Source organism: Pinus tabuliformis, chromosome 3_1 (assembly GCF_031772625.1).
Source record: "Pinus tabuliformis cultivar Carrire ecotype Pingquan chromosome 3_1, CPIR1, whole genome shotgun sequence".
Classification (NCBI taxonomy): domain Eukaryota; kingdom Viridiplantae; phylum Streptophyta; class Pinopsida; order Pinales; family Pinaceae; genus Pinus; species Pinus tabuliformis.
The window spans coordinates 369,472,190-369,486,716 of record NC_142301.1 but is presented as its reverse complement, the minus strand read 5'-3'; the positions used below and the strand labels follow the sequence as shown (position 1 = coordinate 369,486,716).

Below are 14,527 nucleotides of genomic sequence, written 5' to 3'. Positions count from 1 at the left end.
AGACTTGAGACTTAATGTGGACTAAACGTCACATAAACCAATTGGTTTACATCTCATGGGTGTCATGTAAACATACACCATCATTCAAATCTCTATAGGAGTTGGACAAAGATATATCGCTAACCACATGCTTTACATTATAAATAAAAATAAAAACACATTCCATACCATATTTTATGGAAGGGTTTAAATATGTGACTTTTTGGTATCTTTGTTAAATTTACAATATGATTTTTGGTGAGATCGTAATGTTTTGTCATTTAAATTGCATTTTAAATTTATAAATATATTTAATATTCTATGAAATTGTTTATTAATTAATGATAATTCTTTAGTCAAAACTACTTGTAAGTAATTATATTCTAATGGCTAAAAAACATTCTCTTCATCTATTTAATCTTAGAATTTCTTTATGTAATTTTTACCAAAAAAATCTCTCAACATTCTACAAATTTTTTAGAATATTTGATTATATAAACTTAACCATTTCAAATTTACAAATTTTTTAATTTCTAACTAAATTTTAAATAAAAGATAAAAAAAAATCTACATAAAAACAGTAAAATATCTATAAAATATTTAATCCTATTAAACATTATTTTTAAAATTCTATGAACACAAAAATAAAATATTAATATATTAATGAAACTTTATTTATTATATTAATTTTTTTTTAATAACTAAAATGAAAAATATATTTAAAAATAATTTAAACAAAATCCCATTTTTTTTTTTTAACTCTCACTATAACACCAAAAATATATCAACAATAAAAAACCCATTAAATTAATTTAAACAAAATCCCAAATAAATATATCCAATATCAGACCATACAAAAGCCATATACCAATAATTCATGATTTACTTTCTCTTACTTTTTGAACCTTATGGATAAGCAAAAACAAATGTGAGCCACGGAGGCATGCTCCATTTCCCACCAACATCCATAAATGTGTCTAACTTCTAACCTGGCCTAACTCATCGTAACATTGTTAAACCACTCTCGCCATTGTTACCGAGGCCCGAGGGTGTTTACATGTACATTCTTTCGCATTCGATCGTGGAGATTTCCCAATGCACTATGGGAATATGCAGAGGGGGTATGAGCTTGGGGTTGCTGCCGGGGTCGTTGCCCATGCGACTGGAACACGGGAGGACTGCTAGACTTGTTGAATGGGAATGGTCGGTGAGAGTGCAAGTTGAGTGACAACTCAAGGGTTCATTTTCAGAAGTTAACAGCTGCAAGGTGGTGAAGAAGACAACGCAGACTCAGAGTTGCTCAGATAGCTCAAACGTTGTCCATAACAAACGAACACACACATCTTCATACTATCATTGGATAACTAACATATAAACAACGCCACACTGCTTCACGAGGCTCGGGAGCAACAATTACAGTCCATGCATGTGCAAGCTGTGAATGCGATCTGTGCTACAATTGTTGCAATAGGTCTACTGTTGATAAGTACAAGGCTACTGCAACTTGCTTCTCTATCAATGTAATCCCCTGTTTTGTCATGAGTGATAAATCTCTAATGCCAAATCTTCTTATAGAGTTGACAGTTTAGCACACAAAACCCAGAGTACGCATCTTGTGCAATGGTCCCCTTTAGTTTTTTTCCACTTTCTAAAAGATTAGAGCATATGAAAAGGGATCGTTTCTGCATCACAGGTAAAATCCAGTCAATACATTTCGCAATTTACATTTTCTCCCATGAAACTGGACAGGGAAGCCTCCAGAAACCCTCTAAGGGCAGGGGTTTTGAATGGAAACGGGAAGGCGAGCGAGGCAGAAGCGAAAGCCAAGGTGAAGCCAAAGAAGAGCATATGCCGTGCCTGCCCCAATGCTAAAAGGCTGAGAGACGAATGCATCGTCGAGCATGGGCAGGATGCATGCACCAAGTGGGTTGAAGCCCATCTTCGGTGCCTCAGGGCGGAGGGGTTCAAGGTAGGGTTTTATTTCCTGCCATTCTTTTGGGAATTTAATTCGAAATGAGTTTTTGTATTTTTGACTTGTTACAAATGGCTTCATAAACCAGAAATTTAAAAAAGTTACAATGGTTTTATGAAGAGATTTCTTAGCTTAGATGTTGGAAATCCTAGATCATTTCATACATTATTATAGTTTACACGTTTAACATCAGGCACAAATCTATTTCTGATGTTTCTGCTAAAGTTAAATTTCAGTTTTTTTTCAAAAATCCCTGAGAATAAGATTATAACCCTACTGTTGATTCACTTTGCATCTGCCAGCCGTGCTCCTGATTACTGGATAGAAGAGGATTTAAGGAAATTTGCTAAGAATGAACGAGCCTACCCACAACTTTGAACTTATGATAGAGCTGAAGTGATGATATGGAAGGATCATGAAGATCGCTGGAGATATAAGAATTAAGAAAAGATAAGCTAATTTTATTGATCTCTATAAATAACCAAAACGGTAGGTCAGTGACACTCAAAAGTATATTCCAGTAGAGACATACTGAGCGAGTGCCAAAACATCTCCTATAAGCAAAATAGTGAAGCACAAAATGAAAGAAGCTAAACTACTGTATTAAAGAAGTAACAAAAATCAAAACTCTAGATAGAACAAGATAAAAGACGATGCAAACTTAGAACTAGGTATAGAGTAGCCTCACTTTTTCTTTTTGAAGATGCAGAAAAACACACATGGAGGTTTCAGGCTGCACTACATGGCACGGACTTTCTTCGGCTTAGTTACCAGGTATGACAGTTATGCATGCTGCCTAAATCACCTGGGCCTTGCACCTGGCTTCATCCCCTTTTTGACATGCCATTAGGTGGGGCAGATCACAGCAAAACTGAAGCCTACTGGACGACTTATCACTCTGCCGATCTTGCCAGTAAACTGACCCTTTTTAGCTTGATTGCCAATTTTAGATGAGGACAAATTATTTCTTGCAACAAGATGATGCTTGAAACTTCAAACTATACATTCACTCTGCTAGTAATTGAATATTTTGGCTGGAATGGAGGTCTTATATTGCATACGATAAATTAGCTTCATGTCCCAAACCATCTAGTTTGAAAATTGTCCCTTTTCTCTCTCATCGACCAGCAATTCTCCTCATAACAGCCAGCTTACTCTCCTGGGGTTATAGCACTTGGGAATTTTCAAACAAGAGGTTTCTTTGTGCTTTTATGCAAGGAACAACAATCTTAAATTTATTGTAGTTCCATCTATATGATTAAACTAACATTGTTATTTAATGTAGGGCCTGCCCTTCAATGTCTGTGCTAGTCAAATAGCGAAGTATATGATTTTAAATGCCTTTTATCTAGGTGTATTGAGAAAAGCAACGTGCTCTATAGCTCAGTTGGGGTGAGATCTTTACATGTTGTGTGTGACAATGCTAAAAAAGGCCAGCATAAAAATGACCATTGACGATATACATTTACTTACATACATACTGTACAGATTAATCTTGACCCTAGATCCATTAGAAGTTGTGAGGTTTGCACTTTGAGTTTTTTCGATCTCTCTTAGTAATTTATAGATCCCAGGTTAATATGGATTTGTGCCAGTCATATTTATTCTTCAAGGAATTTGATCTCTGGTTGTTTATGAGTGTCAGTCATCCGGATCCCAAATGACTTGATATCCTAGATAGTTTCAAAATATAAAAAACTGTAATAGGACTAAACAAGAAGCAACTGGCAAATTGGTTTTCGAACTGGTTTACTAAAAAATACTTAAATATGAAAATTTTAATTATATACACACACACACATCAATGTGAATCCAAATTAGAAGTATGGGGGGGTGTCATTATATAAACTAATTTAGTGTTTGGAAGGTGTGGGGTGTTGTTTCTTTTTTTTTCTTTGGCAAAGGTGTTTGAACAAGTTGAAATCTATTGGTTTGGTTCACAAATTGATTCATGGTCCCCAAGAGGTGAATTTTTATGGACTAGAAGGTTCCCATATTGTATATTTGGTTTTTAATACACTTGATGGTTCTACCCTCCTTTTCTCAGGTTTCATTTTATGTTGATATGTTTATTCTTAATTAAATTTTGGTATTAGCATAACTCCTTTTTACCTTGAGGCAATTTGGAACTTAGACCAAATGATTTCATTGAATGTTGGCCACATCAAAATGATGTCATGAACTCTAACCAAAAAAGTGGTTGCAATACCACTTCAGTGTGCTTCCGATGGTTTTAAACCTGGTTCCATGTTAGGACCAGAGTTTACCACTGGATCACAACTTGCTTGTCTGATTTTTTTATTAATTAATTTGCATTTTCAAAGAATGTTTCAATGCCTATGAACATTGGTACAACTACCACAAGTGGTATTTTCAATTCACAAAAGGTTGTATAGAGTAATAAGTTTATTTAGGTACTTCGAACTTTTGTTTTTTTTTTTTTATGGATTTTGAGATTGGTCATTGCTAAAAGTGACACCTTTCAATCATAATAACAAATTTTGCCCATTTTCTAGCATGTTGATTAATGAGAAGTGGGAATGGGCTTCCTTTCCTTAGTTTAGGCTAGAACAATGTTGGTTCCATAAAATTTGAAAGATTAAGTGTGATTTGAGTGAACTAAGAGGGAGGCCATTGTCACCTCATCGAAACTTTTCTCACTTTAGGTTGGTTGGTCTTCGGCTGAAGGGGGGCTTCCCTAGTCAAGGTAGTGGGTTCTAAGGTGATATGAAGAGTAGATCTAACAAACTAGTTTTAGTAAAATTTAGGGTATAAAACTTGATGGGAGGACAAAGACTCATGTTTTTCATTAAATATGGGGTTAACCAGTTCTCCCTTGCGATGGTATGAATGGATTTAGGGTTGTCCTCTACTAACCCTAGAAGATCCACGTAGTATTTTTATATGCTTCAAGGTAACTTCAAGGGAGGATTTTCCATTGGAATTCTTCCTAGGGTTTATGTAATGTCCTCTACAAATTAATTACGTGTTGATGGTGCTGGAATTTCGTCAACCAAGGGGTCTCCCCGATGAGAAGTCCCAAGTAGGTCTCACACTGCTTGGAATAGGGGCCCCATCCAGAGCATTGGCCTGATTGCCATGTATTCTTACAAATTTACCTTGACTCTAACTATCAGCAAGAGAGAGGAGTACAAATGTGCCTTCCAAAAGCAAGGGGGTGTGCTTGGTGAGTGTTCGGTCGTACATGTGTCAAAGTTCTGTTATTGCGGAGGGGGGAAGAGAAGTGAGCCTCTAAGAGAGAGGTAATAGTACCATTCTAGTAGAGACACACATAAACAAGAAGAATCGGTTCAACATCCAGTGGAATAGTCCACAAAGATGCGACAGTCATTGCAACCAATACAACAAGAAAGATCTGCCTAATATCCAACGGAATAGTCCACGAGGACGCGACAACGACAATAACCATTACAACACATTCTCAATATGATAAGTACCAAAATAACCGAAATAGTTCAACTACTTCAGCACAAATGAAAACAAACATGAATTACAAACATTCACAAAACAATCTTACAAATATTCATAATCAATGCATGAAGAACGTGCTGGCCATAAGGCTTCTCATATTAAGTAAAAGTTTCAAGACACATGTATACAATGAACACCACTAGCTCCAATAGTGGAGCATTGGAGCTACTCCTTGCTCCTCAAAAGAATTAGCTGGTCACTCTAATGCCTTGCGGGAGGAGCCAAGGTCAAAAGTCCTTTGCTCATACAATGAGGGTGTATATATAACCAATGAGGTGATGCTTCACCTTCCTTTTGACTCTTTGACTACCCTCATGACAGTTTGACTTCCTATGACTTTTCGACTTTTACATGACTCTTCATATTCTGAATGTGTCCACTTCACAATACATTTTTGAATATATAATTACATAATCCACAATAATGATGTGGCATATGATGACTCGTGACAGACATGACATGACACTGATGACATGGACTGCATGATGATGTGGCAGTGCCAAGCTGTCCTTTTGCTGCTTCTTTCTTTCTGTCTTCAATAAGAGATGTATCCAATGTTTCATCTTCATGAGAGATATGCTTTGTTCTTCATATCTACCCTCCAAAGGGTTGTGAATCAGATGGAGTCTTCATGCGGTCTTGATCTTTGGTCTTTTGTTGTAATCCAATGTTCCTTCGTCTTCTCGTCTGATGATCATCTTATCTTTTCAGCTCCATATGTGTCTTCTAGCATGTCCTCCTTCTCCATCTCCTTCTTCATCATCTTGCCATAACATGATAGAGTTCTTGCATCTACAATTCATTCAGGACAAGACGACATCAATCCAATAAACCCCTATCTAAGATACTTCATGATGATCCACTGACTGAGCCGAAACCGAGTGGCAGGCTGAGGGAGAGGCTCAGTGACTGCGCAATTGTGCAACTCAAACAGTCAAGGTTCAAGCTTGGACTACGCAGAAAGATTGCACAGTTGGTGAGCTTAGGGAGCCAGGCTGAGGGCTTGAACACTGATTTTTTCATTGCGTAGTTATGGAAGATAGAGGAGCCCAGGTGATTGCGTAATTGCTGAGTTCATGAGCTCAGGTGATTGTGCAATTGCGCAGTTAAGGACCTCATGCGTAAAGACGACATTTACTATATGAAGAGAAAAGGGAGAGTGACACTTGCGATATGCGGAGATAAGATGAAAGCGACACTAGTTAAAGTGAAAGCAAGCAAGAGCGACAATCGAAAGCATGAAAACGACACTCGTGAAAACAAAGGTGCGCAAAAGCGACAGTTTGAAAAACTCACCAAAATAGAATTACAAACACAACCAAAAGTGAGGGACTGCCAATAACAGTGCGCATTGACTGTCGACATGTGTTGAACATTGCACAAACACTGTCTTGACGGTCTATGCTTATGCTTGCTTGCGTGGAAGAATGTGTTCATGAACTCGTTGCAAACTGGGCATGCGTGAGCAAGTGACTTCGATTGATCAAGAACTGACCACGGAATGACCAATCACAAGATCCACAGTAGGCTCCAAAATCCAAGTATAGGCAAAATGTTGGAGGTGTTTTTCGCAGCGACAACACTTGACGACACATTGGTATAACTCCAGCGTCTTTGCCTTGGTCAATTTGTTCGTGCAGGGTCTAGTTCTTCATGAAGTATTGGTTTTTCGTTCAGATTACCATGGCTTCCCCACTTACCCCATGCATAAACATAACCACCTTCATTCCTTTACTCGGTTAAACACAAACATAAGATCAATGATCACACAATGTTTCAAATCAAGGTAGCGTAATGAAGTTTGCAAGCTTTAGATTTTCAGAGTATAGTTTTTCATCTCTGGTGTTGCTCCACTGCCAGTAGGCCAGGAGAGTACCTTGGCGAAGACACTTTAGGAACACAAACATTGCTTGTCTGCTAGCGAGCCTGGACAGTGCCCTGACGGAGTTGCTTGCTTCACCTCTCTGTGCAGGAAGCCTTTCTCTTCTTTTGCCTTTATTTATTTATTTTATATAGGACTGTGCATCAACACTTATTTATTTCATGGGCGAAAGAGGGATCCTGACTTATTTAGAGCAGGAGAGGTTGTTCCTTCAAAGAAGCATATAAGAGACCTTTGATACTGGTTTGCTTGTTTAGATTTTTCTCTTGTCCTTCTCTGCTTGATTGGATCAACCTGAAAACACCGAAACATAAAAACCTGTGTGTAGGCATGAGGTTTCCAGAATAGATATGTAGATCATGGTTTGGCACAAAGCTTAATGCAAGGATCATATTTTCTGTCAGAACATCATCGACCAAAAGATGTAACCAAGACAAGGAAGAAGGACATAGAGTTAGCCAAATGTTGCAGTGTCACAATGTCCTTTTCTATTTTGCCACATTCCCTTTTGAGCCAACAAAGCATCTTCATGCAAGGTCTCACAAAACGAAAGGAATGAAAACATGATGCAAAATCAAAACTAGAAAACACAAGACAGACTGCAAGAAACGAATGTGGGATGAATGTGCAGGTAAACTAATATGCAACTAGACCTACTCCTAACCTAATCATCTAGAAGGTTGGGTTCATGTATAATGAAATTTCCATTGAAGCCACTATAATTGCTTATGACTTGCATTTACAAAGATATAGGCAATTAAAACTAATATAAAGCAATGTGCAACATGACAGATAATAACTTGCATAACTCGTACAAAAATTTGAAGGTCTTGCATGTCAACAGAAAGATAGGCAGTAGCCACTACTTCTAAGCAATTCACATTCTTACCTTTTTGATAAAAACCATCATTCAACAAACCTCAGAAGCTTCTTGTGAATGTGTCTTCAACTACATCGAAATCCTTAGCAAGCACGTGGAAAGATCGAAACTTGTTATTTGTGACAGAGCCTGCCAAGTAAGATTGCTCCAACCATTCAACGATTGGATCGTAAAATTCGTGACAATCCTCTTGAAAACCCCGAAATCTTTAGAAAGATGAATTTTCAATTAGAGGCATGAGATTACAATGAGAATCTTGTGAGGTAAAATAGATCTGATCATATTTAGCAGACATGTCAAGACAATGAGGATTTGACATAACCATCAGCGAGTGTAGAAGTGCCTCAACTTCTTGACAAGTACCTGAGTAGTGAGATGTTAAACCATGAAGATCAAAGGGTGTAAAAACAACTGTCATTGGATGTGCTGATGGGAAAATAGTAAGTTGAACGACAGTCATCAAAGACAGAATCATGATCAGATGGGATGATTAAAGCATGAGATTCCTAGTTTGTAATTACCAAAGATAAATCAACTTGAACAATTTTGCAAATTATCAGCATAATAAAATCATCTTCCTCGCATGATGAGTGTAACAAACCATTTTCTTGTAACTAGTTACACATTACACTAGCATCGTAATCGTCGAAAGAAGTAAAAAAGAGTGCTAGTATAGTAAACACATGAAACCAGTCAGGGTAAAACGAGTGAAGAAGAATTTGATTGGTCAAATAATCCATGCATTCACTGATGCTTAAGAGGATTTTAGGTGTGATGAAGAAAAATATTAGCATCAAAATATTCACAAGAAGGATTAGGAGTTGATTGTTTTCAAAAGAGTGTGATAGGTATGGCTCCTTTGGCCAACGATGATCTTTAAAATAATCAACTTCACAGTTCAATGTTTCTATATGAGAGATACACATTCCAAACCCAAGTTTGATACAAGAGATTTATATGAAGATGAATCATCTTGAATCTGATAAAAAATCGAATCTTGAAAGTTGGAAAGATCATATCCGCAATGCCAAATATATTTCAAGAAAGAATTTACATTGAGTGAAACCATGCTGAAAGAAGAGTTTTGTGAAGAAAACTAGACCTGACTCAGTTCGGGGTCTTACCAGAGTTGCGAGATCCTAACATAACCATCAACGAAAGTTGAAGTGTCTCGACTCTCTGGCAAGTCCTGAAACTTTCAAGGATTGTAAAATCGCATTCCAAAGATTGAACCAGATCATGCATGGTGTGAGGATAACTGCTTTCACTGATTTCGATGAGATCACTATTAACCGGATGGCAACCATCTCTATCACTGATTTGATCAGATTTTACAACTTTGACAACTAGATTACTCAAGCCGAAAGATTCTTTTGATCACAAATCTTGAGATGGAGAAATTTCATGAGCAAGCTGATTTGAAGAGTTGTCTTCATGCAAAATAAGAGATGATACGAGATGGAAATGATACTCAATGATCTGATTATTTTCTCTTTCATCATGGACAACCTCACTACCTTGTGTCAATTGAGAAATGAGCTCATGCGATGAAGAATTTGAAGAGCATGGAGTATCTTCATTGCTTGAAGATGCATCACAAATAGGAGAGCACAAGGGATAGTGGGACAAAGAGGAAGTTTCCTTAAGAGCATTTTCTTCCACTAAAACAAATTATAGATCTAAATCTTTCAAATTAAAATTTTCACGAGAAACCGGAAGATCAATTGGTGCACTTGGGCATTCATCATCGCATACATCAACATAATCATCATCATCAGAATGATTGTTGCCCAATACTACGAATCTAAACAAACTGATTTCATTTGATTCATTACTGAGATTAACAGATTCAATATCAATTAAGAATGAGGAGACACCATCTTCACACGGAGGATTTTGAAAAAGAGAAGAAAGATTGAAAGAATTTTCACCTTCTTGCTCCTCTACATGTAATATGACTATCTTGAACCCGATCGCAATTTGGACCAACAAAATTAAGAGATTGCGAAAAACTAGTTGATAGAGAAGATTGATCAAGCGGATCACGGTACAAAGAGTCACGACATGTAGATGATAGAGGATGACAAAAATCCAAATCAGATTCAAGACTAGAGTTATGAGTGTTAATACCATCTTGAGGAATAGAAAATATGGTTTTCACCGTAGGCTTCATGAGCCATTCCGAGATTTCCTCTATTGGATTTGAATCATGAAAAGCGAAAGGAGGATGAGAAGATGGATTAGGAATTTGATGTGCAAATTGATCATGACAAGGATGCACCCGCATTCAGAACTAAAAAAGGAGGAGGACAAGGAACAAAAGGAATAGTAGGTTCCTCCTCTAAAATTAGGGTGCCTATTAGTTTATAAGAGTTGGGGACGAAGAAACATTAGGTGGTCTGGATTCACTATGTAAAGAGATATGAACCAAACACTCAAACTTTTGTTTCAAGAAATCCTGATCCATATCTTCTTCAGGAAATTCATAAAAAAGGTGAAGGAATCGATTAGAGAAATCCTCAACTGATTCATCAGGCTCCATTCTAAGTTGATTGATTCTTTTATAAACATCTCGGTAATCATACCTATCAAATGCTAAATGAAGCTCCTTGACGAGATGGTTAAGAGAATGAATGGAAGCAGGTGGTAGAGTGTGACACCATCAGCTAACTCGACCTTCAAGGGTGAGGTAGAAAACAATACAAGCCACATCTTCACAATCAATTTCATAATATTCACAAAACTTAAGAAAAAGAGATGCATGCTCGACAAAGGACGTATCACCCTCACCATCAAACTTGAGTTGAGACAAGTCATGGAGAGACTCATCGGGGATTGAAAGTTCACCAGGGGACAGGTTAGAAAAACACCCTAGGAGTATGATTTAAGGATGAGCCATTTACGATAAGAGATTCAAAACAGACTCAAAGGGCTCAACTTGTCATTTGGCCCTCCTTCTAGCGCCATTGCTGATAGTGCTATAATTCCGTCAACCGAGGGGTCTCCCCGATGTGAAGTCCCAATTAGACCTCACACCGTTTGGAATAGGAGCCCCATCCAAAGTATTGGCCTGGTTGCCATGTATTCTTACAAATTTGCCTTGACTCTAACTATCAGCATGAGAGAGGAGTGCAAATGTGCCTTGAAAAGCAAGGAGGTGTGCTTGGTGAGTGTTCAGTCGTATGTGTGTCAAAGTTCTTTTACTGCGGAGGGGGGAAGAGAAGTGAGCCTCTAAGAGAGAGGTAATAGTACCATTCTAGTAGAGACACACATAAATAAGAAGAATCCGTTCAACATCCAGCGAAATAGTCCATAAAGATGCGATGGTCATTGCAACCAATACAATAAGAAAGATCTGCTTAATATCCAGCGGAATAGTCTACGAGGATGCGATAATGACAATAACCATTACAACACATTCTCAATATGATAAGTACCAAAATAACTGAAATAGTTCGACTACTTTAGCACAGATGAAAGCAAACATGAATTACAAACATTTACAGAACAATCTTACAAATATTCATAATACATGCATGAAGAACGTGCTGGCCATAAGGCTTCTCATATTAAGTAAATTTTTTTGAGATTCTGGGCTCGGGTATTCCACAGTATGCATTTTTATGTTGTCTACGTTTCAAGTCTAGAACAAGACTCATCCTCAGGACTGAATCTACAAAGAAGAGAAATGGGTGTTATAAATATGATGTGGAGTGCTGTCAAAGTGGGGACCGACCATCTCAAGGTGAACAATTACTTAAAAGTTCCAAGACACATGTATACAATGAACACCACTAGCTCAATAGTGGAGCATTGGAGCCACTCCTTGCTCCTCGAAAGAATTAGCTGGTCTCTCTAATGCCTTGCGGGAGGATCCAAGGTGAAAAGTCCTTTGCTCATACAATGAGGGTGTATATATAACCAATGAGGTGATGCTTCACCTTCCTTGTGACTCTTTGACTACCCTCATGACTGTTTGACTTCCTATGACTTTTTGACTTTTACATGACTCTTCATATTTTGAATGTGTCCTTTGGACTTCCACTTTACAATATATTTTGAATAGATAATTACATAATCCACAATAATGATGTGGCATATGATGACTCGTGACTGGACATGACATGACACTGATGACATGGACTACATGATGATGTGGTAGTGCCAAGCTATCCTTTTGCTACTTCTTTCTTTCTGTCTTCAATAAGAGATGTATCCAATGCTTCATCTTCATGAGAGATATGCTTTGTTCTTCATATCTACCCTCCAAAGGGTTGTGAATTAGATGGAGTCTTCATGCGGTCCTGATCTTTGGTCTTCTGTTGTAATCTAGTATTCCTTCGTCTTCTCGTTTGATGATCATATTATCTTTTCAGCTCCATATGTGTCTTCTAGCATGTCCTCCTTCTCCATCTCCTTCTTCATCATCTTGCCATAGCATGATAGAGTTCCTGCATCTGCAATCCACTCATGACAAGACGACATTAGTTTGATAAACCCCTATCTAAGATACTGCATAATGATCCACTAACTGAGCCGAAACCAAGTGGTAGGTTGAGGGAGAGGCTCAATGACTGCGCAATTACATAGCTCAGGTAGTCAAAGGTCAGTCTTGAGTCTTGAAACTGTGTAATGCGCAGTTCGGGCTTTGATTGAGCAAAAATATTGCGCAGCTGGGGAGCCTAGGGAGCCAGGCTGAGGGCTTGAACTTTGATTTTTCCCATGGTGCAGTTCTGGAAGACAGAGGAGCCCAGGTGATTGTGCAATTGCGAAGTTCAGGAGCTCAAGGCTGAGGGTTGAGCCTTGAGACTGCGCAATGAGCAGTCAGGCTGGACTGTGCAAGCAGATTGCAGAGTTTTGAGGCTTAGTGAGTCGAACTGCAGCGTTTTACACTGTTTCAGTCATCTGCGCAATTTTGGGAGGCTAAGTAGATTTGGTAATTGCGCAATTGGGTAGTTCAAGAGCTGAGGGTTTGGGCTTGAGCTTAGAGACTGTGCAATGCGCAGTTGGGGCCAGGCTGGAGGGCTGGATTGCGCAATTCTAGGGGCCAAGGTCCGGGCTTGAGCACTGGAACTGTGTAGTGCACAGTCTTGGGATGCAGGAAATGTGCATTGCGCAATGTCAAGGTACATGGTTGTAGCTTGAGGGTTGGAACTGTGCAATGCGCAGTTGAGGAAGGCCAGATGAGGCTAGGTTGTAGGGAAGTTTCCAAAAAATGGCTAAGTGTGGGATCAATGAGACTGATGTGAACAATGATATGACTTGACTGTGATCACATACTTAGAACACTTGACGACATAACAACATAGATCATCCAAAACACGTTAACAACATATTTCCCTCAATGCGACAACTTTGCGATGACTTTACGACAAGTGTGACACTAAATATACACTTTGCGATGACCGTGATGACACTTGTGCGACAATGCTTAAAACTTTGGAAATGAGTGCGACAGTGTTTACATGGTAAGATCAACTCATTTTCACGAAGATAAACCCTTGAAACCACCAAAATGAGCTTATACACATTGTGCAACAACTAACATGCGTAAATACGACATTTACTATATGAAGAGAAAAGGGAGAGCGACACTTGCGATATGTGAAGATAACATGAAAACGACACTAATTAAAGTGAAAGCAAGCAAGAGCGATAACGGGAACCATGAAAACGACACTTGCAAAAACGAAGGTGCGCAAAAACAATAGTTTGAAAAACTCACCAAAATAGAAGTACAAACGCAACCGAAAGTGAGGTATTGTCAATGACAGTGTGCACTGATTGTCGACATGGGTTGAACTTTGCACATACACTGTCTTGACGGACTGTGTTTATGCTTGTTCAAGCTTGTGTGGAAGAATGCGTTCATGAACTCGTTGCAAACTGAGCATGTGTGAGCAAGTGACTTCGATCGATCAAGAAGTGACCATGAAATGATCAACCACAAGATCCACAGTAGGCTCCAAAGTCCAATTATAGGCAAAAGTTTGGAGGGTGTTTGTCGCAGTGACAATATTACCCAAATAAGGACATAGTAGCCTAACTATCCCTGTAGGCTATAGTCATTTCAAAAGGGGGAATTATTATATAATGTAACTTTGGTAACATTAGATAATAAAAATTAAATTGGGGAAAATGGAGGGAAACTTGCAAGTCACTCAAATTTGAATTTAGGAGGGAAAAGCCCCAAAGAGAAACTACATAAGGAAGGGAGAAGAGTCATTATGACCATTATGGATTGTTGTTCTTCTTGATTTTGAGCTGAGTGCTATTGGAGGGTTCTATGACCCTTGTCTCTGATTGGTTTTGGTGGTGAAAG

At 38.3% G+C, this 14,527-nt stretch overlaps 1 protein-coding gene across 13 annotated transcripts in view; it reads left to right on the top strand.

Moving 5' to 3' along the window:
• Positions 1 to 964: 964 nt before the first annotated feature.
• Positions 965 to 14,527, top strand: part of LOC149187244 (uncharacterized) — a 212,433-nt gene continuing 198,870 nt past the window's right edge. For 5 of the 13 annotated variants that reach the window (XM_089411320.1, XM_089411319.1, XM_089411318.1 and 2 more), the window contains exons 1-2: positions 969 to 1,499; positions 1,729 to 1,948. In XM_089411320.1, coding sequence (XP_089267446.1) covers positions 1,402 to 1,499; positions 1,729 to 1,948 — 318 coding nt within the window. In that variant the 5' untranslated portion in view covers positions 969 to 1,401. Of the gene's footprint in view, positions 1,584 to 1,672; positions 1,949 to 2,253; positions 2,281 to 14,527 lie in introns of those variants that run through there. The other 8 variants (XM_089411322.1, XM_089411327.1, XM_089411326.1 and 5 more) reach the window with 5 other exon arrangements.